Source organism: Heptranchias perlo, chromosome 7, assembly GCF_035084215.1.
Source record: "Heptranchias perlo isolate sHepPer1 chromosome 7, sHepPer1.hap1, whole genome shotgun sequence".
NCBI lineage: Eukaryota > Metazoa > Chordata > Chondrichthyes > Hexanchiformes > Hexanchidae > Heptranchias > Heptranchias perlo.
In genome coordinates, this window is record NC_090331.1 from 48,801,188 (window position 1) to 48,829,015 (window position 27,828).

At 44.0% G+C, this 27,828-nt stretch overlaps 1 protein-coding gene across 1 annotated transcript; it reads left to right on the forward strand.

Annotated features, from left to right (window-relative positions):
- Positions 1–54: 54 nt before the first annotated feature.
- Positions 55–27,465, forward strand: LOC137324002 (rho guanine nucleotide exchange factor 25-like). The gene is made up of 8 exons (XM_067988172.1): positions 55–62; positions 2,508–2,577; positions 10,909–10,995; positions 12,100–12,192; positions 13,124–13,174; positions 25,094–25,171; positions 25,648–25,833; positions 27,388–27,465. The coding sequence occupies exons 1-8, from the start codon at positions 55–57 to the stop codon at positions 27,463–27,465; spliced, it is 651 nt and encodes a 216-aa protein (XP_067844273.1).
- Positions 27,466–27,828: the final 363 nt, after the last annotated feature.

Below are 27,828 nucleotides of genomic sequence, written 5' to 3' on the forward strand. Positions count from 1 at the left end.
CCCTGAGTTTATGAATGAAAGCAATCTCCATTTCAAATATACAGGTCTAAATGGATGACTTGGTAAACATTACATTTTCTTGTAATGGCACTGTTGTTCTATGGATTTGAATCTGAAAAATGAGGGATCTCTCTCTAACTAGTAGTTTTCAGCCAATTTGATAAATAATGCATTTAAAAAATACTAAAACAAACTGTCAATACATTTTCTAAAATGAAATTCATCAAAAACAAAATGCTAATTTGTACAAATTGTACTGTTCTGGCATAGTATCGATCACTGGGGGTTTGATTTAGGAAGTATGCAAAAGCAAGAACAAGTTCACATCCTGCAGGGCTTTCAAACTCCCCTTCAAAAAATGCCACCTTTCTTTAAGAAGACAATGACTTAAGCTGTGACATGGTTCCATGGGCACCAGCTGCCCTCTGATGGTTTTCCCAAATGTATATTCTTGTGCTAGCCTGGACAGTGAGTTTCAGAAGAATTTTCAAGGGTAGAAGACGTTACAACTCAGCCCAATCCTATCCAAACTCAATTTCTAAACTTCAATATTTTCCAGCCCTGTGCTGCTGCTAGAATTGGCTTCAATATTCCCCTTTTTGTGAAAGATGTTAAAGCTAATTTTGTCCTCAGCACAGACCAGGGTTAAAACCTAGGCTTTATGGCTCAGTACCATACCATGTGTCCATTTATCCTTAAGCATTGTGTAACTCCCCCACCCCAAACCCCTGCAGGACTTCTTTAAATAAGTGAATATTGTATAATGATATTGTATAATTAGATTCACAGTGACTTCAATCTCAATGTTCCACCTCTTCTGTAAATCCACTAGGCTGACTACATTCAGCTTCCTACAATCTAAGGTAGAATTTTTTCAGTCACTATTCAGTCAAATGCACCAATATCACATTGAGTCATCCAACCTATCTGTTCATGTGAATAATAGCAGCAGAACTGACGCAAAATGAAGGCATTGTGGTTCTACCAGGGGATCATGCAATAACTTGCATAATTTTGTTCCTGTGGTCTAACACTACCTGCACGTTAAAGGAATGAAAGCTTTTCCTATTCTAATATGACACTGAGTTGTTACTGGGGATCTTGATGGCCACATATGTGTCATTAATGTGGTCCTACACTTTTGGAAGTGCTGTGCCTGCTTGTGCTGTTGCCTTCTTTCAATTGGGAAATTTGTTAAAAGTGGCAAATGAGGCATCTATTATGTGTTTTATGCATCAGTGCACTGAAGACTGATTGATGTAATAAATGTCACTAATGGTGGATTAGAAAAATCCAGCCACATAAAAAAAATTAATGCTGTGATAACTTTCATAGCTATTGTCAATACTGTTGCTGTGGTTAACCTTGTCTGTAGATTGGATTAGGAAAGAACTTGCATTTATATAGTGCCTTTCATGACCTCAGGAAGTCTCAAAGTGCTTCACAACCAGTAAAGTACTTTTGAAGTGTAGTCACTGTTGTAATGTCGGGAAATGTGGCAGCCAATTTGCACACAGCAATGAGATAATGACCAGATAATCTGTTTTTAGTTGTGTTGGTTGAGGGGTAAAGGTTGGCCAGGTTACCAGGAGAACTGCCCTGCTCTTCTTGGAAAAAGTTCCATGGGATCTTTTATGTCCACCTGATCGAGCAGATGAGGCCTCAGTTTAATGTTTCATCTGAAAGCTAGTATTGCACTGAAGTGTCAGCCTAGATTATGAGCTCAAATACAGGGTGGGATCCAAATTCAAAACCTTTGATGTAGAGGTGAGAGTGCAAGTACTGAGTTAATTCAGGAATTGTAAACAATTTTACAACACCAAGTTATAGTCCAGCAATTTTATTTTAAATTCACAAGCTTTCGGAGGCTACCTCCTTCCTCCTTCCTCATTTCCACATCGTTCACCTGAGGAAGGAGGTAGCAACTAGAGTGCCTGGGACTAAATTGGACTGCTCTTTCAAAGAGCAGGCGCAGGCACGATGGGCCGAACAGCCTTCTTCTATGCTGTAAGATTCTATGATTCTATAACTGGGGGCTTCCCCCCAAATTCCACCTCAACCACCCTGTTAACAATAGCTTTACTGAATTATAGGGGAATTTCAGACCCAAGATGTCTAACAAGACATTTTGAAGGTGACGCATCAGCTCTTTCAAAGAGCCGGCACAGGCCTGACAGGCCAAATGGCCTCCTTGTGTGCTGTAAGATTCTATGATTCTATGAATGTTGACATGCTAATATTTTGATTGTAAAGTATTAGAGCTGATGTCGCACCAAAACACTTACTAATTATTCACATGAGTTGGCCAGCAATTGAATTTGCTAGACTAACCTATTAGCTTGATGGATTGTTTTCTAAATAGTGTAGCCCTGCAGTAAATACCCCATAGAATAAATAGTTAGCAAAATTGATTACGCTGTGCTACTCAGTATTCAAAGTGATAGTGAAGAAATATGCACCCACTGAGACAAAGTTGTAGAATGATTACTGTTCATATTTCTTTGTAGTTATTTCTCAGGAGAACTGGAAAAATGCCTTCAGGAACCAGAGTATTTGTCAGAGCTCTTCATCAAACATGTAAGTTTTTATAGTGCTCACCAGAGCTTTGAATAATGATTGCATATTGGCCGATTTAGTGCTGAATTGGAGCAGCTTTCATAACTTTACACTTTTCCTTCTGTCACCTGCAAGAATGTGCCAAAATAGCAGTAAATGTGCTACAATTTGTCTCAACATCCCAGTTAAGGAGGGGGAAATTAGCCAGGATTCCCACAAAACTTCTAATCACTATCCAGTGATCCTTGTTGGAAAACTTATGTATGTGGACGTCAGGTGAGTTTGAATAGCCTGCAGACACTCACTGTCACATCTGAAGAATAATCACTTCTGGCTCGGCTCTGCAGAGGAGCTGCTGGATTTTTCCACTGACCCAGATCAGTGAGCTGTCTGTCAGTGCTCGTTGAGCGCAGCTGCTTGGCTGATATTATGTCAACAAGGCCTGACCATGAAAATGGCTCGGACCTTACGCTGGTGCAATTGGAGGGGTGTCATGTATACTCCACCCACCACCCACCCAATTTGCAACAGAGTTGAAAATCGCCCCCAGTTCGAGAAAAAGTAATCCATTGGTTTAAAGTTCTGGAACAGATTGTTGCTGAACAAATTGCAACTGGCGGCAGAGACATCAGAAACAAACTAATTCAGGATACCTTCTCAATACTGTAACTCCATCCTCCACCAGATCTCTTTTCACGGCATTCATCAACCCCTGCCCCTCTGCAACCCTGTTGTTGCCTCTGTGGCCCAATTCCCAGTATCATGCTTTCTACTTCACTGTATAATCCTACACACAAGCCACAAGAGTCCCCATGTTACAAGCTTCAGAAAAAGGAACTCATTCACAAACAGCAATCCAACAGTGTTACAAGTTATATATTTGCAACTTTGTGAACACAAATTCTACTTTTTAATCAACATTGTGATTCCTCCTCATGGCCACGTTTCTTATCCTCTGGCCTACCCTAGCGCGCCTTTTAGGTACTATCTGAGGGTCAAGATTGTGAGACGTGAACAGCTGCACTACCCTAGTACGAGCCTCTTGGGACCTAGGTGGCCCTTTTCTCAACATCACAGAGTCTTGGACTGGACCTTTGGCAGACTGCATCTCTGATGGGGACTCCAGGGCAGTGTGGTCCTGCCCACTTTTAGTTATTTGTGAAGGCATCTGAGAGACTGGGCAGAAGGTTGGCATGTGCTGCTAACCTGAGGGAGAGCAGCATCACCGGAGCTACTTCTACCATTCCACCATGTTGGAAGCACTGACTGGTGCCATAGTAGGAGAAGATGGATGCAGATGTTTCTGGAACTGCCATTCTGCCACGGTACCCTGTATAGCTGAGAAGCCTTCTCTGATGGTGCCACAGTGAATGGTATTAAATTCTACCTTAACCCCAACCATCTGCTGCACATTCTGGGAGAGGCTGCACATTGCTTTTACATTTGTGCAATGTTTGGCCAGCATCTTTCTTTTCATGGTAGGACCCCTGAGATCTGAGTCAGCAGGCTTTTGAGTCAAGACCCAACTCCTCCTGCCAGAGGAGCAGAGGCTCCTCTGGTTGCCTCTGCTCCTCTGGCAGCAGAGGCAACCAGAGGAGCCTCTGCTGCCTCCTCTGGTTGCCTTATGCTTTGTGCAGCACCCGGTGCTAAGTACCAATGTGAACTGTGTCTTTTGCCCCAGATGGATCTCTAGATCAACAGGACAAATGATGATGTGAGTTAAGAATGTGGTGACATGTCCAGCGGCTGAGGGACTTCGTACTACTTCTGCCTCCTCCTCTCTGCTGCTTCCTGCTGCCTGGCATTTAGAAGGAAAAAACAGGATAAGAGTTTAGATTCAGATCGGGTTCTGGGCAAAGTAGGAAGTTACATATTTACAAGAAGCCTGGAGATTGGCTGTGCTCCCACCATAGAGCTGAGAAAAGCAACAGATTATTGCCACCAACTCGGGGTGGTGGGGTTGGGGGGTGTGGGGACGGTGTGGAGATGTGCGGTGGAGGATCTCCCACTTCTCCATTGCCCACAGTGTAGACCAAGTGCCTCTGCAACAATGACAGCACTTCTACATCATGTGGAGTCAGTACACGAATGTCAGGGGGATTTCCTCTCTTGCCTGCCTCTTCTTTGCACTATGGAGAGAATTCTCCTGCAAGAGGAATTCAGAGAGTGTGAAATGCACATAGGTGGCATTCAAACAAAAGGGAATGACAGCAGCTGGAAGGAAGCAAAGACATGGAGAAGTAAGTTTTCAAAGGGTAGCCATGTGTGCCTACTTTTGTTTATTTGTGAAGGTATTTGAGGGGCTGGACAGTGGGTTGACATACTCAGAAGGTGTATACTCAGATGAGATGGGTGGAACCATGAACCAATGGTGCATTTTGTAGCCCTGTAGAGCAGTGACTGAACACTGTGAGGTCAATGAGTGATACAGTAACAAAGAGGGACTGATAAAGAACTCATAGTCGCAAGATAAGGGGTCGGCCATTTAAGACTGAGATGAAGAGGAATTTCTCCACTTGGAGGGTTGTGAATCTTTGGAATTCTCTACCCCAGAGGGCTCTGGATGCTGAGTCGTTGAATATATTCAAGGCTGAGATAGATAGATTTCTGAACCCTAGGGGAATCAGGGGATATGGGGATCTGGCAGGAAAGTGGAGTTGAGGTCAAAGATCAGTCATGATCTGATTGAATGGCGGAGCAGGCTCACAGGGCCATGTGGCCTACTCCTGCTCCTATTTCTTATGTTCTCACGCCAGCTTATCTCTTACCTTTCCTGTCCTTGTCAGCTGCAATTCAGTAGTAGCACTCTCGCCTCTGAGTCAGAAGGTTGTGGGTTCAAATGCCACTCCAGAGACTTCAGCATATAATCCAAATTAACACTTCAGTGCAGTACTGAGGGAGTGCTGCACTGTTGGAGGTGCAGTCTTTTGGATGAGATGTTAATCCGAGGCCCCATCTGCCCTCTCAGGTAGACGTAAAAGATCCCACAGCACTATTTCGAAGAAGAGCAGGGGAGTTCTCCCTGTGGCCTGGCCAACATTTATCCCTCAATCAACACCTAAAAAACAGATGATCTGGTAATTTATCTCATTGCTGTTTGTGGGAGCTTGTTGTGCACAAATCAGCCTCAGAGAAACGAGCTGCTAGCTGTTGCTGTAATTTCCTCTGTGACTTTTTTTTAGCTGTCACTGAATCCTTTAAGCTACTGAAAGACATAAATCGCCCAGTAGGTTCCAGCTCTTCACATTCCCCATGAGCTTTTTGAACCCCCGCAGCACAACTGGCCAAATGCTGGCTGGACTTGTGCTGTTCACTGACCAACAATATGCTGAGCCTGGGATTGCTGACATAGTCAGCGTTAGACTGGAAGTCCTACCCCGCCACAGTTCTAGTGGTGGAGTGAGAACCCAGGAATTTCATAGCCCCTAAGGTTTCTGTAAATACAGTGGCCAGGAATTTCCTCAGCTGTGTTCTCCGCCGCTTTACCTTTGCCAGAAATGCAGCAGAAACCCTGTTAACATTGGTTAGGCCACAATTAGAGCACCTGTCTGCAGTTTTGGGCACCCATTATAGGTAGGACATTAAAGCCATAGGGAGTGTATAGTGTAGAGTCACCAGGATGATGTCAGGGATTTGAAACAATAAAGAATGCTTTGAGGTATTGGAATTATTTCCACTTGAGCAGAGAAGGTTACGAAGAGATTAAGTAGAGGTATTTAAAATTATGAAGGGTTTTGATGTAATGAATAGGAAAATAATATTTCCTCTGGTTGGAGAGTCAGTGATGAGGAGTCATGAATTTAAAAATGTCACTAACAGAGTGAGAACAAATGTTTGGAAAAAATTATTTATGAATGGAATGCTTTGACACAGGGAGTGGTTGAGGCAGAGACCATTGCATAATTTAAAGGAAAACTGGATAAATATTTGAAGCAGAGGAAAATACAGGGCTATGAAAAGAAAGCAGGGTAGTGGGATTAGTTTTGGATTGTTCTAACAAAGAGCCAACACAGACATGTTGGGCTAAATGGCCTGCTTCTGTGCTGTAATCCTCTCTGGTTCTATGGTAAATGAAGTTCTTCAATCTTCTATTTGCTTAGTTTCTAAACATGTGGCAAGCAATAGGAAGCCTGTAAGAAATAATCTTATGTACTTACCATTAGATTGTTCTAAGAACTTTCTCAGAGGGCCTGTAATAAAGGGGCTGAATATAGAAAGTTCAGAGGGGAAGTGAGAAAGGAAATAAGAGGGACAAAGAGAGAGTATGAGAATAGACTGGCGGCTAACATAAAAGGGAATCCAAAAGTCTTCTATAGGCATATAAACAGTAAACGGGTAGTAAGAGGAGGGGTGGGGCCGATTAGGGACCAAAAAGGAGATCTATGCATGGAGGCAGAGGGCATGGTTAAGGTACTGAATGAGTACTTTGCATCTGTCATTACCAAGGAAGAAGATGCTGCCAAAGTCACAGTAACAAAAGGCAGTTGAGATACTGGATGGACTAAAAATTGAAGAAGAGGAGGTACTAGAAAGGCTAGCTGCACTTAAAGTAGATAAATCACCCAGTCCAGATGGGATGCATCCTAGGTTGCTGAGGGAAGTAAGGATGGAAATTACGGGGTGGTGCCAGAGGACTGGAGAATTGCAAGTGTTACACCCTTGTTCAAAAAAGGGTGTAAGGATAAACCCAGCAACTACAGGCAACTCAGTTAAAACTTAATGATGGGGAAACTTTTAGAAACAATAATCGGGGACAAAATTAACAGTCAGTTGGACAGGTGGGGATTAATTAAGGAAAGCCAGCACGGATTTGTTAAATGCAAATTGTGATTAACGAACTTGTTTGAGTTTTTTGATGAGGTAACAGAGTGGGTCGATAAGGGCAATGTGATTGATGTTGTGTATATGGACTTCCAAAATGCATTTGATAAAGTGCGACATAATAGGCTTGTCAGCAAAGTTGAAGCCCATGGAATAAAAGGGGCAGTGGCAGCGTGGATACAAAATTGGCTAAGTGACAGGAAACAGAGAGTAGTAGTGAATGGTTGTTTTTCAGACTGGAGGGAGGTATACAGTAGTGTTCCCCAGGGGTCGGTACTAGGGCCACTGTTTTTTTGCTATAAATTAATGACTTGGACTTGGGTGTACGGGGCACAATTTCAAAATTTGCAGATGACACAAAACTTGGAAGTGTAGTGAACAGTGAAGAGGATAGTGATAGACTTCAAGAGGACATAGACAGGCTGGTGGGTACCTAAAGGGTACAATTCTAAAGGGTTTAGGAACAGAGAGATCGGGGCGTATATGTATACAAATCATTGAAGGTGGCAGGGCAGGTTGAGAAAGCGGTTAAAAAAGCATATGGGATCCTGGGCTTTATAAATAGAGGAATGGAGTAGAAAAGCAAGGAAGTCATGATGAAACTTTATGAAACACTGGTTTGGCCACAACTGGAGTATTGGGCATCGTTTTAGCACCCGCTATCGGGTGCGTTCCTGGCGGGGTGGCTCCGAAAATCGGAGAATCCTGGAGTGGGTCGGGAGCCCCATTCCAACCCACCCACTTCCGGGTTCCCCACTGACGCGCCGGCGTGCGCGCGCAGCCCCCGCTGGTGGGAATCCCTCAGGCAATTAAAGCCAGCGGGGTTCCACTTGAAGCTATTTACTTTGCTTGTTCAGGTCATTAACTGACCTGATTAAGGGATTATGTGAGGAGGGGTGGGATTTTAGAGCAAACTGGGACTGTTTCCCATACTGGGGGAAACACTCCCAGTTCAAATTGACCTGTTGCAGCTGTCAGCCTGTGGCAACTGCAAAGGTCCATTTGACAGGTGGGGGGGGGGGGGGGGGGGAGGGGGGGGAAGGGGGGGGGTGGGGGGGAGACCCTCACTCATTGCAGGAGGCCACTCTGTCACTTGGGACAAAGTTTGGCCTCCACCACCCTCCTCCTGACAATCAAAGTCACCAACTTGCACACTTACCCCGGTGTCCAGAGACATGTACCTACCTTGCGGACCCCCTCAGATGTACATCTTCTGGATGGGGGCCGCCGTAGCTGCAGTCATGTCCTCCTCGGAGGGCGAACAGCATCACCAGCCTCGCCATCCACGCCATCCACCTCTGACACGTGGAGCTCCACAACACAGTGCTGTGACACATCCACCTGCACAGCAGGAGGGAGGGCTACCGCAGAGAGAGATGCGTCACAGAGGGCACTACCCTCGCCACAGGGTCCACAGACCGAGGCTCAGCTTCCTGGACCTCTCTGAGCAGCAGTGCACACGGAGGCTCAGAGTCACTCAACATGTAGTCGTGGACATCTGCAGCCTCCTTCATGCCAAGCTGCTCCTGGCTGGCCCGAGCACCATCTTCTTACCTGTCGCTGTCAAAATCACCACTGCCCTCAACAACTTCTCCTCCGCATCCTTCCAGGGTGCAACCGGGGACATCGCCGATGTCTCTCAGCCGTCTGCACAAAAGAGCTCTGCAAATACACCTACACCCATTCTGCAGTGACACAATGGGTGGCATGAGTTGTGGGTCTTCATAGTGATCCTCAGGAGAGGGCATTATTGCACAAACCAGACAAGATTCGCAAAGACATGGCAGTAGTGGTGCCAATATAATATGTAATGTGAGTTGGTCAGAAATTCTATATAAGTAACAACCATGACAAACCCTCAAACACCCTTGTGCATCCCCTTCATGCTCACGACACGTTTGCCTTACGCTGCCTAATGCACATATCTGATGCATGCCCTGTGGCTGCAGCACAGGTAGTGGCAAGTTGAGTGAGGCTGACTGTGAAAGAGATGCATGAGAGGGTGAGTATGAGATAGAGCCATGAGATTGTATGAGGATTGGATTGCGTGGTAGTGGCAGGATGAGTACTGGCGAGGTGAGTAAGTGCAGATAAGATGAGGATGAGGTTTGAGTGGGTATGAGGGGTGATGTGACAGAGTAGTGTTGGCAGTGCAGAAGGAGGTATGGGGTGGGGGCGGTGATGTGGCAGATGGAGTGTAGGGGAATGAGTAAGTACTCACTTTGGCTGACCTACTGAGGTCATTGGAGTGCCTCCTGCATTGTATGCAGGTGGGCGATATGTTGGTGGTGCAGGTGACCTCCTCTGCCACCTCAAGCCAGGCCTTCTTGGTGGCAGAGGCAGGCCGCTTCCTCCCACCCGCCGGGGGGAAGATCTCTGTCCTCCCCCTCCTCCTCACCCCATGTATTGATACTTGGGGTGAGGCATCATTAAACTGGGAGCAGCCTTCCCCCTGGGCTGCTCCATGCTGTAATTTTTTCTATTTGTTGCAGCATCTGTCAGTGGAGGACTGCCCCTTTAAATAGAGCTCCTCCAGCTGACAGATCTTACTGCACATGCGCAGCCCGCCCGACGTGCAGATCAGCGGTGGGGAACCTGGACGAGAAGGTAAGTGGATCCAATTGGGCTACGATCGCGCGGGGTGCTGACTAATTTCACCGGGCGCGTTACCCACGCGCCCGATAGCCCCCCCGCCGCAAACCCGCAGCCCTGGTAACATCGAGCCCATTGTGTCCATTTTTGGGCTCTGCACTTTAGGAGGGATGTGAAGGCTTTAGAGAGGGTGTTGATGAGGTTTACTAGAATGGTTCCAGGGATGAAGGACTTCAGTTACGTGGATAGGCTGGAGAAGCTGAGTTTTTCTCCTTGGAACAGAGAAGGTTGAGAGGAGATTTGATGGAGGTATTCAAAATCATGAAGGGTCTAGACAGAGTAGATAGAGAGAAACTGTTCCCATTGGCGGAAGGGCCAAGAACCAGAGGACATAGATTTAAGGTGATTGGCAAAAGAATGAAAGGCGTCATGATGAAAATCTTTTTTACACTGTGAGTGGTTATGATCTGGAATGCACTGCCCGAGGAGGCAGATTCAATCGTGGCTTTCAAAAGGGTATTGGATAAGGACTTGAAGGGAAAAAATGTGCAGGGCTACAGGGGAAGGGCAGAGTAGTGGGATTAGCTGAATTGCTCTTGCAGAAAGCCGTCACAGACTCAACGGGCTGAATGGCCTCCTTCCGTGCTGCAACCACTCTATGATTCTATGATAAGAATTACGGATGCTGTCTTTTCACAGTCGACTCAATTAGTATGCAATGTAATTTTGATTATTGCATTATTAGTATCTTGCCAATCTTTTCCCAGGCATTGAAGCTGGGAAGATCATAGTGTGTACCACTCAATACCACGTTAGGCAGGATATTTATCCACTATATCATTAGGGGTGGATAGGAATGGATGAAGCCTTTGGATGGTGGTGTAGGAAACCATAACACTGGCTATCTCATTACTACAGCTCTGCATTTTGTTTTTGCAGGAAAGACGCTTAGGCATGTACGTGGTGTATTGCCAAAACAAGCCGAAATCTGAGTATGTTGTGGTTGAATATGATGCCTACTTTGAGGTGAGCAATTGGTTGTCTTTTTTCAATGGTAATATAGATTATGAGAACCAATTGGAGACCAGTGGTTTACAGCAAATTAATCATCAACTTGTGAAGCACACAGTTAATTATATTGGCTGAAATGTGACTGGATTTTTCTGTTTATACAGCACAGATGATTAGTTTACTTTCGAATTAATTTTTTTCTTTCTGCTTATTTTGGCTGGAACAATCTACTTGGTGACATCTTGTGAAGTGGCCTCAAGTAGAGGGGGGAAAGCTTTTTAAAATACTTTTAATTGAAAGGTATAAAATGGTATTCTAATGTAAATTTCAAAATAATTTCTTAATATATTCACACTTTCAAGAGACACCCTGAAGCTTGGTTTCCAAACAATTAAATCACGCCAGCAGTTTTTTTTCCTGTTTTCTATCCTTATCTCATATAAACAGGACTACTGAAATGACCGTTGCTATGTAATAGTTCCCTGTGCATAGCAGCCGTCCAGTCCCAAGCCCAAATATCTATTCTTCATGTGTGAACCAAAGTGATATTGGTGAGCTATTCACCCATTGGGAGAGAACATCATCAACAAGCCCAATCCTGGCCTGACTCAATCGCCATACAAGTATACCTTCCAGAAGTGCTCAATGTATTGCAATCAGGAGTATGCATCTTGATTGCTGCTTTCCTCGCCCTAGCCCAGGGACTCTAAGACCAATTACATTGACCAAAGCTGAGATCAGCTAACTCAGCATAGACCAGAGCTGAAGCCTAAGGGATACTTTTTGGGGACTCTCGCCTACCAGGTGCACATATTGGAAATTTGGGCAGAAACCACACACAACTTTCTAACAATTAATTTAAATGATCATAAAATCATGCATAGCCCACTCCAGAATTTCCAATATGCTCTTTTGGTGGACAAGGCTTCCCCCTGGAGTGCAATGTCAGAAAATTACTCTATAAAATATTCCTAGTTTATAAAGTTCAATATTATGCCACATTGGCTCTTACCCGGGATATCCACCAGACAGTTCTTTTTAAAATCTGGTGGTAGTGCAGCAGAAATAAAATCACAACAGATATAATATAAGTATCACATTTTTTGCCTTATTTTTCAGGAGATAAAACTGGATTTGGGTGAGAAGTTTAGCCTGAGTGACTTTCTCATCAAACCTATACAGAGGATAACTAAGTACCAGCTGCTGCTCAGGGTGAGGACTTCTCCAACTGACGACCTGCAAAATAACATAGAAACATAAGAACAGGAGTAGGCCATTCAGCACCGTGAGCATGTTACACCATTCAGTTAGATCATGGATCATCTGTACCTTTTTGGTAGCGACCTCAAGTGGTACCTTTTAAGGACCGCTGGTTAGGCGACATGTAGACATGGTTATCGTGAATAGAGCCAGCCCGGCTGCATTCAGGGCAGCCCAATTTCGGGAGGGGCTCCTGAAACAGGCGTTAGGTCCCCTAATTGCATATGCAAAGTGCCTAATGCCCATTTCAGGCAGGGACCCTGGTTGCCTATACTGGAGCCTTTATCAATATGGTGCTTCTGGCACAGAATGTGCATGCCGCCCACCTTATTGGACGCTTAGGTGCCTGTTTTATGCCTATAAAAGAGGCGTGGCATCAATGCATTTCTCGGTAATTATGTCTGTATCCTGGCATGAAAGCTGCTTTCTCTGTTGGCACTGTATGATGAAAAATTAGTCATGTGCACTGGGCACTCTGCTCACTTGAATGGATGTTATTGGCAGAAATTTTGGATGCAGGGAAGTTAAGTTTTTTTTAAAGGGAGTAGCACAATAAGCTCTGTGTTTTGTGCCTTATTTTGATCAGGACACTGATCACTAGGAAGCATTTTTTGTTTTTTTTTAAAAGGAAACTATCATGTTTTTCTGTTAAGATATGAACATTTTCCGATTTGTTTCTAAAGAGAGTGAAAGGGTAGAATGATAATTTGCAAGGCGAATGCTCGTACCACTTACACAAGGCGAAGATTAAATATTTACTGATTAAGACAAACTTCGCATGTGTGCTTCATTTGTTAAGCTGATCCAAAATATCTTTGTGCAATAACGTTATTTATGCAGAGTGCTAAATAATCACTAATGACAGAACATTGTCTTGTTGCAGGACTTCCTTAAATACAGTGAACAAGCTGGGATTGACTGTTCAGAGATTGCGGTAAAACCTCTTTTCTTAGATTGACAAATATTTATACAGTACTAGTGGATCTCCTGTCATGTTGTTGATGGAAAGTTGGAGGAACTGACGTATACCCACAAATAAATTTATTACGTAAATAAATAGCATCCATTTACTGCAATTGTCTTTCCATAAATTTTATAAATTAAATGAAAGGAGCATTTTAATGGAATGGAGTTAGTGCAAAATTTATTCATTAAGTTCTCTAAAAATTAGCAGAACTCAAGGCGAATAAGTCATTGGGCCCTGATGGCAGGCATTCTAGGCTGCTGAAAAAAGTCAGAGAGCAGATAGCAGAGGCAATAATTTTTCAACCTTCTTAAACTATCTAATTTGTGCCATGGAACATAGGAACAGAGTAGGCCGTCTAGCCCCTCGAGCCTGTTCCTCCATTCAATTAGATCATGGCTGATCTGGATCTTAACAGCATTTAACTGTCTTGTTTCCATACCTCTTAATACTCTTGCCTAACAAAAATCGATCAATCTCAGCTTTGAAATTTTCAATTGACCTAGCCTCAACAGCTATTTGGGGGAGTGAGTTCCAGATTTCAAGATTTTTCTTTGCATGAGGAAGTGCTTCTTGATTTCACTCCTAAATGGCCTAATTCTAATTTTAAGATTGTGGCCTCTTGTTCTGAATTCCGCCACCAGAGAAAATAGAGAGTTGCCAATGTAACACCTTTGTTTAAGAAGGGAAGGAAGGATTAACGGGGTAACTAATCCACTCAATCTAATGCCAGATGTGGGCAAAATCTTAGGGCTCGATTTTCGCACCCGCAATCGGGTGCGTTGGTGGTGGGGGGGCTACGAAAATCGGGGATTCCCGGGGCAGGTCGGGAGCCCGGCTCCAACTCGCCCCATTTCCGGGTTCCCCACTGATGTGCTGACATGCGCGCGCAGCCCCCGCATGTGGGACTCCCCCCGGCAATTAAAGCCGGCGGGGTGCCACTTAAGGTATTTATTTAGATATTTCAGGTCGTTTAGAGACCTGATTAACATAACATTTTAGCAGGGATGGGATTTTGCAACTGCCTGGGACTGTTTCCCATACTGGGGGAAACACTCCCAGTTCAAATGAACATGTTGAAGCCATCAGCCTGTGGCAGCTGCAAAGGTCCATTTGACAGGTGTGACAGGTGGGGCAGGTGGGGGAGGGGGGGGGGAGGGGGAGGGGGGGGAAGGCCCTCACTCATTGCAGGAGGCCACTCTGTCACTTGGGACAAAGTTTGGCCTCCACCACCCTCCTCCTGACAATCAAATTCACCAACTTGCACACTTACCCCGGTGTCCAGACACATGTACCTACCTTGCGGACCCCCTCAGATGTACATCTTCAGCCGTAGCTGCAGTCATGACCTCCTCGGAGGGCGAACAGCATCACCAGCCTCGCCGTCCGCCTCTGACACGTGGAGCTCCACAACACAGTGCTGTGACACATCTACTTGCACAGCAGGAGGCAGAGCAACCGCAGAGAGAGATGTGTCGCAGAGGGCACTACCCTCGCCACAGGGTCCACGGAACGATGCTCAGCTTCCTGGACCTCTCTAAGCAGCAGTGCACACGGAGGCTCAGAGTCACTCGACATGTAGTCGTGGACATCTGTAGCCTCCTTCATGCCGAGCTGCTCCCGGCTGGCCTGAGCACCATCTTCTTACCTGTCGCTGTCAAAGTCACCACTGCCCTCAACAACTTCTCCTCCGCATCCTTCCAGGGTGCCACCGGGGACATCGCCGACGTCTCTCAGTCATCTGCACAAAAGAGCCCTGCAAATACACCTACACCCACTCTGCAGTGACACAATGGGTGACATCACGGGTGGCTCTGCTGCACAGGATGGGAGGAAGAAGAGTGGCAGGGCTATAGTGATAGGGGATTCAATTGTAAGGGGAACAGATAGGCGTTTCTGCGGCTGCAAACGTGACTCCAGGATGGTATGTTGCCTCCCTGGTGCTAGGGTCAAGGATGTCACGGAGCGGCTGCAGGGTATTCTGGAGGGGGAGGGTGAACAGCCAGTAGTCTTGGTCCATATTGGTACCAACGACAGAGGTAAAAAAAAGGGATGAGGTCCTGCAAGGTGAATTTAAGGAGTTCGGAGATAAATTAAAAAGCAGGACTTCAAAGGTAGTGATCTCAGAATTACTACCGGTGCCGTGTGCTAGTGAACAGGAGAATAGACCGGATGAATGCGTGGCTGCAGGGATGGTGTAGGAGGGAGAGATTTAGATTCCTGGGACATTGGGACCGGTTCTGGGGAAGGTGGGACCTGTACAAGCGAGATGGGTTACACCCGAGCAGGACCGGGACCAATGTCCTCGCGGGAGTGTTTGCTACTGTTGTTGGGGAAGGTTTAAACTAGAGTGGCAGGGGGATGGGAACCTGAGCGGGGAGTCAGAAGGGAGTAAAGTTGAGAGCAGCAAGAGAGGGGAAGACCCAGAGGAAATTTACAATACAAATAGTACAAACAGTTGTTCAAGAACAAGTGAAAGGGAAAAGCGTAGAGCAGCGGAAAGAAAGTGTACTTTCGGCACGACAGATAAAGTAAAAACTAGAAGGCGTAAGGCGATTAACCCAGTATCAAAGCTGAAGGTCAGGCTAGGGTGTGTGGCCCAACTAAGAGTTCTATATACAAATGCACGGAGTATAAGGAATAAATTAAATGAACTACAGGTTCAAATTCAAATTGGAGGGTATGACATGATAGCTATTACTGAGACATGGCTGCAGGATGGTCAGGATTGGGAACTAAATATACCGGGTTATAAGGTCTACAGGAGAGATAGGGAAAATGGAAGAGGGGGAGGAGTAGCCTTAATGATTAGAGATGAAATCACTTCAATGATAAAGGGGGATATAACGAGAGGTAAGCAGCCAACAGAGACCTTATGGGTTGAATTGAGAAATAGGAAAGGATCTAAGACTATAGTGGGAGTTGTATATATGAGCCCTGGCAGCAGCTCTGAAGTGCTAGATTGTTTAAATGCAGAGATTAGACAAGCGTGAAAGAAAGGCATAGTGGTCTTAATGGGGGACATTGACCTTCACATAGATTGGGAAAAGCAGACTAGCAACTGTCAGAAAGGTAGTGAATTTCTTGAGTGTGTCCGGGATAGTTTTCTACAGCAGTATGTCCTAGAGGCAACAAGGGGGCAAGCCATACTAGATTTAGTAATGAGTAATGAACCAGATTTAGTAAAAGGCTTAACTGTGCGTGAACATCTATCCAATTGTGATCATAACATGATCGAGTTCAATGTAGTGTTTGAAAGGGTAAAAAGTGAATCAGCTGCTAAGATTCTAGACTTGGGCAAGGCCGACTTCAATGGGATGAGACAGAGACTGTCCACAGTAAACTAGGCAAATCTGTTAATGGGTAAAACGACTGATGATCAGTGGGAAATGTTTAAAGAAACATTTAACGTGATACAGAATCGGTTTATACCCCTGAGGGGCAAGAACTCTACTTGCCAAAAAAAACAGCCATGGACAACTAAAGAGGTAAGTGACAGTATAAGACATAAGGAAAGGGCATACAAAAAGGCAAAAAATGGCACAGATCCTGGCGAATGGGAAAGATACAAAGATCAACAAAGGGTCACAAAACAGATAGTAAGAGCTACAAAAAGAGAGTATGAAAAGAAACTCGCAAGGGATATCAAAACCAAAACGAAGAACTTTTATAGTTGTATTAGGAAAAAGAGGGTGGTCAGGAGCAGTGTTGGCCTCTTAAAAACTGAAAGTGGGGATTTTGTCATTGACAATGGGGAAATGGCGGACATGTTGAACAATTACTTTGTGTCAGTATTTACAGTCGAAAAAGAGGATAGCATGCCGGAAATCCCAAGAAAACTTATATTGAATCGGGGACAGGGACTCAATAAAATTAACATAAGTAAAGCAACAGTAATGAAGAAAATAATAGCACTAAAGAGTGACAAATCCCCAGGACCAGATGGTTTCCATCCCAGGGTTTTAAAGGAAGTAGGTGAGCACATTGCGGATGCCCTAACTATAATCTTTCAAAGTTCTCCAGATTCAGGAACTGTCCCTCTAGATTGGAAAATGGCACATGTCACTCCGCTTTTTAAGAAAGGAGAGAGAGGGAAACCGGGGAATTATAGACCAGTTAGCCTAACATCTGTTGTGGGGAAAATGCTGGCGTCTATAATTAAGGATAGGGTGACTGAACACCTCGAGAATTTTCAGTTAATCAGAGAGAGCCAGCATGGATTTGTGAAAGATAGGTCGTGCCTGACAAACCTGATTGAATTTTTTGAAGAGGTGACTAAAGTAGTGGACAGGGGAATGTCAATGGATGTTATTTATATGGACTTCCAGAAGGCATTTGATATGGTCCTGCATAAGAGACTGTTAGCGAAGATAGAAGCCCATGGAATCGAGGGAAAAGTACGGACTTGGTTAGGAAGTTGGCTGAGTGAAAGGCGACAGAGAGTAGGGATAATGGGTAGGTACTCACATTGGCAGGATGTGACTAGTGGTGTCTCGCAGGGATCTGTCTTGGGGGCCTCAATTATTCACAATATTTATTAACGACTTCGATGAAGGCATAGAAAGTCTCATATCTAAGTTTGCCGATGACACAAAGTTTGGTGGCATTGTAAGCAGTATAGATGAAAAGATAAAATTACAAAGCGATATTGATAGATTAGGTGAATGGGCAAAACTGTGGCAAATGGAATTCAATGTAGACAAATGTGAGGTCATCCACTTTGGATCAAAAAAGGATAGAACAGGGTACTTTCTAAATGGTAAAAAGTTAAAAACAGTGGATGTCCAAAGGGACTTAGGGGTTCAGGTGACGATCCAGATTCTTTCCCCTCAGTCTGGTTCAGTAAAAACTGAAGTCGAATACATTTTAAAGTTCATCACAACTTTAATAGCAGGGTTCTTAGTCTGCAGCATTGATTTGGACTCCTGATAGAGCCCCTCTATGCTGGCAGAGCAAGAACAAGAAACATACAGAAATCCACACGTTTTTATACAGATCAATAGGGGTTGGAACATACTTAACGAGGGTCAACACCAATCATAAGCCGGGCATAGGTTGCCATGCGAGGTTACATTATTGCCGGCCAATCATAGATCGTCCATGTGCTGATCATGCTGCTGTTAGACATCAAAGGGGATACTTCCTCACCTTCCAACCTGGAATGTTCTTTCAACTTTGGCTAAGCTCGTTACCTATATTGATCTGCCATAAACATGGAGACATTCAGACCAGTCCTTGAATCACATCAAAGACTCTACATTGATGAGACAATGCAAACCTGCTGACTACGCACACATATGGCCCAGCAGGAGGCCAGGCCACCTGCACCAATCTCAGTTACTAACTAATTAACCCTTTCTAACCATTTTGCATTCTGCTTCTTTGCCACGTAGGCATTTTAATATTTTACCAAAAACGGACCACGTAGGGATTCTCACAGGTACATAGATCATTGAAGTGTCATGAACAGGTTCAGAAAATAATCAAGAAGGCAAATGGAATGAACATAAGAACATAAGAAATAGGAGCAGGAGTAGGCCAATCGGCCCCTCGAGCCTGCTCCGCCATTCAATAAGATCATGGCTGATCTGATCCTAACCTCAAATCGAAATTCATGTCCAATTTCCTGCCCGCTCCCCATAACCCCTAATTCCCTTTACTTCTAGGAAACTGTCGATTTCTGTTTTAAATTTATTTAATGATGTAGCTTCCACAGCTTCCTGGGGCAGCAAATTCCACAGACCTACTACCCTCTGAGTGAAGAAGTTTCTCCTCATCTCAGTTTTGAAAGAGCAACCCTTATTCTAAGATTATGCCCCCTAGTTCTAGTTTCACCCATCCTTGGGAACATCCTTACTGCATCCACCCGATCAAGCCCCTTCACAATCTTATATGTTTCAATAAGATCGCCTCTCATTCTTCTGAACTCCAATAAGTAGAGTCCCAATCTACTCAACCTCTCCTCATATGTCCACCCCCTCATCCCCGGGATTAACCGAGTGAACCTTCTTTGTACTGCCTCGAGAGCAAGTATGTCTTTTCTTAAGTATGGAGACCAAAACTGTACGCAGTATTCCAGGTGCGGTCTCACCAATACTAATGCTGGCCTTTATATCTAGAGGACTAGAGTACAAGGGGGCAGAAGTTATGCTGCAGCTATACAAAACCCTGGTTAGACCGCACCTGGAGTACTGTGAGCAGTTCTGGGCACCGCACCTTTGGAAGGACATATTGGCCTTGGAGGGAGTGCAGCGTAGGTTTACTGGAATGATACCCGGACTTCAAGGGTTAAGTTACGAGGAGAGATTACACAAATTGGGGTTGTATTCTCTGGAGTTTCGAAGGTTAAGGGGTGATCTGATCGAAGTTTATAAGATATTAAGGGGAACAGATAGGGTGGATAGAGAGAAACTATTTCCGCTGGCTGGGGATTCTAGGAGTAGGGGGCACAGTCTAAAAATTAGAGCCAGACCTTTCAGGAGCGAGATTAGAAAACATTTCTGCACACAAAGGGTGGTAGAAGTTTGGAACTCTCTTCTGCAAATGGCAATTGATACTAGCTCAATTGCTAAATTTAAATCTGAGATAGATAGCTTTTTGGCAACCAAAGGTATTAAGGAATATGGCCCAAAGGCGGGTATATGGAGTTAGATCACAGATCAGCCATGATCTTATCAAATGGCGGAGCAGGCACGAGGGGCTGAATGGCCTAGTCCTGTTCCTATGTTCCTATCAGTTGTGGGTCTTCATTGTGATCCTCAGGAAAGGGCATTATTGCACAAACCAGACAAGATTTGCAAAGACGTGACAGTAATGGTGCCAATATAATATGTAATGTGAGTTGATCAGAAATTAAATATAAGTAAAAACCATGACAAACCCTCAAACACCCTTGTGCATCCCCTTCATGCTCACGACACGTATGCCTTACGCTGCCTAATGCACATTTCTGATGCATGCCCTGTGGCTGCAGCACAGGTAGTGGCAGGTTGAATGCGGCTGACAGTGAAAGAGATGCATGAGAGGGTGAGTATGAGATAGAGCCATGAGATTGTATGAGGATTGGGTTGAGTGGTAGTGGCGGGATGAGTACTGGCGAGGTGAGTAAGTGCAGGTAAGATGAGGATGAGGTTTGAGTGGGTGTGAGGAGTGATGCGACAGAGTAGTGTTGGCTGTGCAGAAGGAGATGTGGGGTGGGGGCGGTGATGTGGCAGACGGAGTGTAGGGGAATGAGTAAGTGTACTCACTTTGGCTGACCTACTTAGGTCATTGCAGCACCTCCTGCACTGTATGCAGGTGGGCGATATGTTGGTGGTGCAGGTGATCTCCTCTGCCACCTTGAGCCAGGCCTTCTTGGTGGCAGAGGCAGGCCGCTTCCTCCCGCCCGCCGGAGGGATGATCTCTGTCCTCCTCCTCCTCCTCAGCCCATCCAATAAGAGCTGGAGTGAGGCATCATTAAACCTGGGAGCAGCCTTCCCCCTGGGCTGCTCCATGCTGTAATTTTTTCCTATTTGTTGCAGCATCAGTCAGTGGAGGACTGCCCCTTTAAATAGAGCTCCTCCAGCTGACAGACCTTACTGCGCATGCGTAGTCCACCCGCCGCGCAGCTCAGCAGCGGGGAACCCGGAACAACAGGTCAGTGGATCCAATCAGCCTGTGATTGCGCGCGGAGCAGACTGATTTCACCGGGCGCGTTACCCACACGCTCAATCGACCCCCCACCGCGAACACGCCGCCATGGTAATATCGGGCCCTTAGAATCCATAATTGGAGATAAAATTAGTGAGCATTTCGAAATGCATGGGTTATTCAGCCAATATAGGTTTGTTGAAAGTAATAGTGTTTCACAAAGTTAATAGATTTCTTTTGAAGAAGTGATCAATTGGATAGATAAGGATATGAAATAGGTGCTGGGAATTTGCTCCAGATCGGCTGGCATAACTTCGGTGGAAGATCGCGGAAACCCAATTTGCATGGTTTATCCTGGGTTTTCCACCGATCTCCTGTTGAAGTTATCGTAGCTAGGACAAACTTCTGCATGTGAGAACACCTGAGAAAATTTCCGGTGTTACTATACGAGGATTTTCAGAAAGCGTTCAATAAAGTGTCTCACAAGAGCCTCATTGGAAAAATTCAGGGGCATGATATGAGCAAATGTAGCAGCATGGATATAAAATTGGATGACGGACAGGAAACAAAGAGTTAGGGTGAATGGATTATGCTTAGATTGGAGAAGGGTTGAATGTATTTTACCTGAGTGGGAAGTACTATGTCCACTTTTGTTCTCAGTATATATACATAGGAACATAGGAACAGGAGTAGGCCATTTGGACCCTCGAGCCTGTTCCGACATTCAATGAGATCATGACTGATCTGTGACCTAACTCCATGTACCTGCCTTAGCCCCATATCCCTTAAAACCTTTGGATAACAAAAATCTATCAATCTTAGATTTAAAATTAACAATTGAGCTTGCATCAACTGCCCTTTGCAGAAGAGAGTTCCAAACTTCTACCACCCTTTGAGTGTCGAAGTGTTTCCTAACTTCACTCCTGAAAGTCCTGGCTCTAATTTTTAGTCTATGTCCCCTAGTCCTAGACTCCCCAACCATCAGAAATAGTTTCTCTCCATCTACCCTATCAGTTCCCCTTAATATCTTGAAAACTTCGATCAAATCACCCCAAAGTCTTCTAAATTCCAGGGAATACAACCCTAGTTTGTGTAATCTCACCTCGTAATTTAATCCTTGGAATCCAGGAATCATTCTAGGAAATCTACGCTGCATTCCCTCCAACGGCAATATGTCCTTCCTAAGGTGCAGTGCCCAGAACTGAACACAGTACTCCAGGTGTGGTCTAACCAGGGCTTAGTATAGCTGTAGCATAGCTTCTACCCTCTTGTATTCTAGTCCTCTAGATATAAAGGCCAGCATTCCATTAGCCTTTTTGATTATTTTCTGTACCTGTCCATGACATTTTAATGATCTATGTACATGGAGCCCTAAGTCTCTTTGGAACTCCACTGTTGCGAGCTTTTCACTATTTAGAAAGTACTCTGATCTATCCTTTTTAGGTCCAAAGTAGATGACCTCACACTTGCCTACACTGAAATCCATTTGCCAGAGTTTTGCCCATTCACTTAATCTATTAATATCACTCTGTAATTTTATGCTTCCATCGACACTGCTTACAATGCTGCCTATCTTTGTGTCATCGGCAAACTTGGATAGGTGGCTCTCTATCCCATCAAATAAGTAGTTAATAAATACAGTGAATAGTTAAGGCCCCAATACAGATCCCTGTGGGACACCACTAGTCACATCCTGCCAATTTGAGTACCTGTCCATTATCCCTACTCTCTGTCTCCTGTCGCCCAGCCAATTTCTTAACCAGATCAATAATTTGCCCTCAATTCCATGAGCTTCAACTTTAGCTAACAGTCTCTTATGAGGGATTTTACCAAATGCCTTCTGGAAGTCCATATAAATAACATCCATAGATATTCCCCTGTCCACTACTTTGGTCATCTCTTCAAAAAATTCAATCAGGTTCGTCAGGCATGACCTACCCTTTACAAATCCATGCTGGCTCTCTCTGAGCAGCTGAAAATTTTCAAAGTGTTCCGTCACTTTATCCTTAATTTCTAGTAATTTCCCGACAACACTTAGGCTAACTGGTCTATAATTCCCTGGTTTCCCTCTCTCACCTTTCTTAATTGCACATGCAATTTTCCAATCTAAAGGAACGGTTCCTGAATCGAGAGAACTTTGGAAGATTATAGTTAAGGTATTGGCAATGTTCTTACCTACTTCCTTTAAAACCCTAGGAAGGAAACCATCTGGTCCTGAGGATTTATTACTTTTTAGTGCCATTATTTTCTTCATTACTGTTAATTTGCTTATGTTAATTATGATGAGTCCCCGTCCCTGATTCAAAATTAGTTTCCTCTACTGTAAATACTGACGTAAAGTAATTATTTAACATACGCGCCATTTCCTTATTTTCATTTACAATATCACCATTATCAGTTTTTAAGGGGCCCACATTGCTCTTCACCACCCTCTTTTTCCTAATATAATTGTAAATTTTTTTGTGTTGATTTTGATATCCCTTGCAAGTTTCTTTTCATACTCCCTTTTTTGTAGCTCTTACTATCTGTTTTGTCCCCCTGGCTGTTCTTTGTATCTCTCCCAGTTGCCAGGATCTACGCTATTTTTTGCAGTTTTGTCTGCTTTTTCTTTTAGTTTTATGTTGTCCCTTCCTTCTTTTGTCGTCCATGGCTGTTTTTTTTGGCAAGTAGAGCTCTTGCCTCTTAGGGGTATAAACTGGTTCTGTATCACGTTAAATTCCAAATGATTTGGATTTGGGCATGGGGAGCACAATCTTGGAATTTTCTGCTCACTCTCTCTTCGTCACTTACCTGAGGGCCACTGCTAGCATCGCAGCAGCCCGATCTTCAGCGACACTTCTCCAGTTGAGCTCTGCGCAGCAGCTCACCTGTATTGTGGAAATGAGGCCAGAGGCCCAAAATTAGGGGCGCCTTCGGTCTAACCATTCAGGTGCAGGGATTCTACCCTGTGCCATCTGCACGCCCAAAAATGGGCATGTCCGAATTTCTGGGCCATGGACCGCTTACATAAAATTAAAAATAAATGAAAACAAATAGATACAATGAACAAAATTATAAATAAAGCTTACCTGTGAAAATTGTGTTACTCCTGAGCTGAGCTTCAAATCCCACATATAGTCCATCATGAAGACCACCAATTCTGAAACTTTGACCCATGCATTAGTCACTTCCAGGTCCAACTTCTCCAACTCTCCTTACTGGTCTCCTGTTCAACACCCAACATAAACTGCAACTCATCCAGAAATCTGCTGACAGAAGCCTATCATTTAAATCCTGCGAGTCTATAACTCTGTCCTCCACAACCTCAGGAGAGGGTCACTTTCCCCAGCACGTTGATTTCAAAATTTTAGTCCTTGTTTATAAATGTCTTCATGGCCTCTACCTCTACAATTTCCTAACTTACACTTTCCAAGCTTCTACTGGCCTACTGTATGCTCCCCCTAGATGGATGTTAGGAATGTAATCCAAAACATTGGTGAAGTGTGCAAAAGTGTTTTCCTCAAGTTGCTTCTTATTTAATTGAGACTTAGTAAAATTGAGATAGCTAATCCAGAGAGAGAAATGTTCTTTTGTTCTTGGGATGTAGGCAATGCTAACAAGGCTGCATTCGCTTTACCGTCAATGGCAGAGCTTCAGCTCTCAGATCACTGTACTAGCCAATTTTGTTCCTAAAACCTTGCTACATCTCTCTCCATCTTCAAATCTTTCTCATAACCTATCTTCAGCCACCTCCTCTAACTCCTTTCTCAACTCCTGCATGTCCACTCCTCCTTGTGAAGCACTTGTGGACATTTCACTATATTAAGGACACTCTACTAGTGGAAGTTGTTGGAAGTTTGGCTGCCACACAACATTACATTCTGAAACTAATATTAATTGAAAGCATCAATATTTTATGTGCATCATTGAATGCAGTTCAAATTAAAACAATAGTTAAATTGATAAACTGGCATTGGGGATGCTTAAAGTACAAGGTAAAATAACTTCTATTCCATGGCACTGTCATATTAGATTTTGGTTTAGTGGTAATATATGTGTTCAACTTCATTGTTTATATTTCAAATATTGTTGAATAACATCTTAATATTTTCATTTTGCAAGTTATGGGCAAAAATATAAATAAACGAATAGACACAAACATGTAGAATTGAAAGTAAATCTATTGTATGAATTCCAAAACTATTATGCTACAAATACTTCTACCTGCAAAAACTGACATCACCAGAAATCCATTAAGTTTGTTTTCTGTTTTGTTGACAGAAAGCTGTTGATGTGATGTACCTTGTGCCGAAACGCTGCAATGATATGATGAATTTGGGAAGGCTTGAGGGTTTTACGGTGAGGCTTTTTCCCCTTTCCTTCTCCCTGCATTATAATTTAACTACATCCCTTTTAAAAGATGTTATGGATTCTGCTTCTACCATTGTTTCTGATAGGACATTCCAATCCTCTTGGAATCATATAGGTTTGTGCAAACAGTTCCCTGTACAGTGAATTCCCAATCCCAGCAAGCCTATTCACCAGATATGAACCAACCACCATTTCTCTTCCCTCACCCCATAAAATGAACTATCAACTGGGCTGCTTTCACGTCTCTTTTTACAGAGAAGCACTGGTGGAGATCTGAGATCAGATGACTTGCCTGCTGCACCCCTATCAATGAATGAAGGTTAAGGAGTGGAATCCCAAAGAGGAAAGGAAAAAGATTAATCTATTTTAGAACTGGGAGCAGAAATATTTTATTTTTTGAATGTGAAATGATTAAATGATCTCCAACAGAAGTAAATCAACTCTGAAATATTTGTTACTTCCAGGGCAAACTCACAACACAGGGGAAACTGTTACAACAGGATACATTCCACGTGATAGAGCAGGATTCTGGAGTTCTGTCCCGAAGTAAGGAACGACGAGTCTTCTTCTTTGAACAGATTTTAATCTTTAGTGAACTATTGAACAAGGGTTCCTCAACACCAAGGTATCAGTTCAAGAAGAGCATTAAGGTAAATATCCAAAGGAGTACTGAAGACTGCATTATGGTGACACTCAATTCTTCACAATAAGCCCACAGAGCTGAGAGATCAGAATAATATAACAGATAGATTTTCCTTTTGAATATGGTGATCAAAAAGTTATGTAATTTCAAACATTGCTTAGTCCATGGGTACTGACAGCTTTCTCTTATCTAACCCAAATGGCCACTCTTAATGTGTAAACCTGGACAATGATTGTTTGGCGACCTGTTCAATAATGGGAAGCATCACATCAGAGTATTGTTCTGCCATCTATGACATGTACTTTCTAGCAGGGGTCACTAGATAGCAATCAAATGCAGTTACCATGTCTGATGTTTTTTAGGTCCCTTTGTTGGCTTAGTCTTAGGGCACAAAGATCAATTCAACACAGACAGGTACTAAAGCTGGGACTTTCCTGGTGTGGCTCAAGTGATGTACAACCCGCTAAACCACTGGAGTTGTTTCTCCGCCCTCCATGGAGGCTTGGCGCACTCCCTCTCTTCCACTCCCAGGTGCTTATTATCACTCGTGCTCAGTGTTTCAGTGAATGGCTGCCTTTCTGACTCATCAACTACTTCCTCCTGAGTGGGTGTCTCTAAGCTGGTGCTAGTACAAATAGGATGCCTTGACAGTGTGGGTGATGAAGTTGTGGATCTGGAGGTGGTCATCTGAACAGCTGGCTTCTTCCTGTCAGGCAATCCCTGCAATGTGAAACATAGAAGAATTGGTTTAACTGTGCACACAGCAATAATTGTCCTTGAAGAAATAGTTGCTGAGTGCAAAGCATCGCAATACTTAGAGAAAGTATGTGAAACTGTGACTATATATGATAAGCCTTGGCCAGCCTTTACTAACCACCTGCTACAGCCTTGCCATCTCCCATAGCCTCTCAGCTCTGACTGCCTGTTTAAAATTCCTTTTCCTGCCGACTCAGAGTTTTGAGGGATAGCGCTCCTCCCTTGGTTGCATGTCTCATATGATGGTTATGGGCAAGCTATTCCTTTGTAAGGAGAGAAAAGAATGTTAAAGGCATGTGAGTAACAAGGTCTTTTGCTCCATATGAATGCAAGCATGCCATGATGATGAGAGGTGAAGGTGCACTGTCCCTTTAAATGACGTATCCTTGAAGACCAGCAGGCAGCCTTGTGACAGGTTATGTGAGTTGACAGAATGGTTGTTAGTTAAGATAGTGCATGAGTATTTTGAGATATTGCCCATTGCATTAATGAGCTTCCCCAAAGCCCAGGTGTTGAGAGCGAGATAGGTAAGGAAATGAGTGAGGGCAGTATGAGAGGTAGAAGATGTTTAATGGCACCAGTGTCTAGACTTACCTTAGCTGTCACTGTGAGGTCATTGAATCTCTTCTGGCACTATGTGCCACTTCTTGTGGTGGTGGACGTTGCACTGATTGCCTCTGTCAACCTCCCTTCATACAGCCTGAACCAAGATCTTATAGTGCATCTTACCATCAGTGTCCAACAGTCTATCTCTTCTGGCCCTCACTTCTGCGAAGAGGACCTCCATGGGTGTGTCCGAATCTAGGAGCCCATCATGCTGGTGACACACCCAAGGCTGCTGCTGCTTCAGACATTCTTGCAGAAAAGTGATGCTGCCCTTTAACTGCCTGCAGCCTTTTAAAGGCTGCACCAGAACTGAATTTCCCTCCCTCCCAATAGCAGTAAACCTATTAAGAGCAGTGTTAGCTGATTTTTCCCATTACTGTTGCAACAAAAAGGTTGTTAATCCTTCAACAATAACCATATTCTTACAAGCGGCATTTCCACTCAAAACCTGCCTGCATAGCAAATGAGGGCCGCAGGAGGAAACTGTAGCAGATTCACGTGGGTAGGCAGTATTTCCACTCCATTAACAGGAGGAGATATTCAGCCCTGTCATGTAACTAAAAGAATACGTTCATCATAAAAAGCTTCAGTGTTGTCTACACAAAACATATTATTACCAATTTGGAGTAAGGAGCCTACA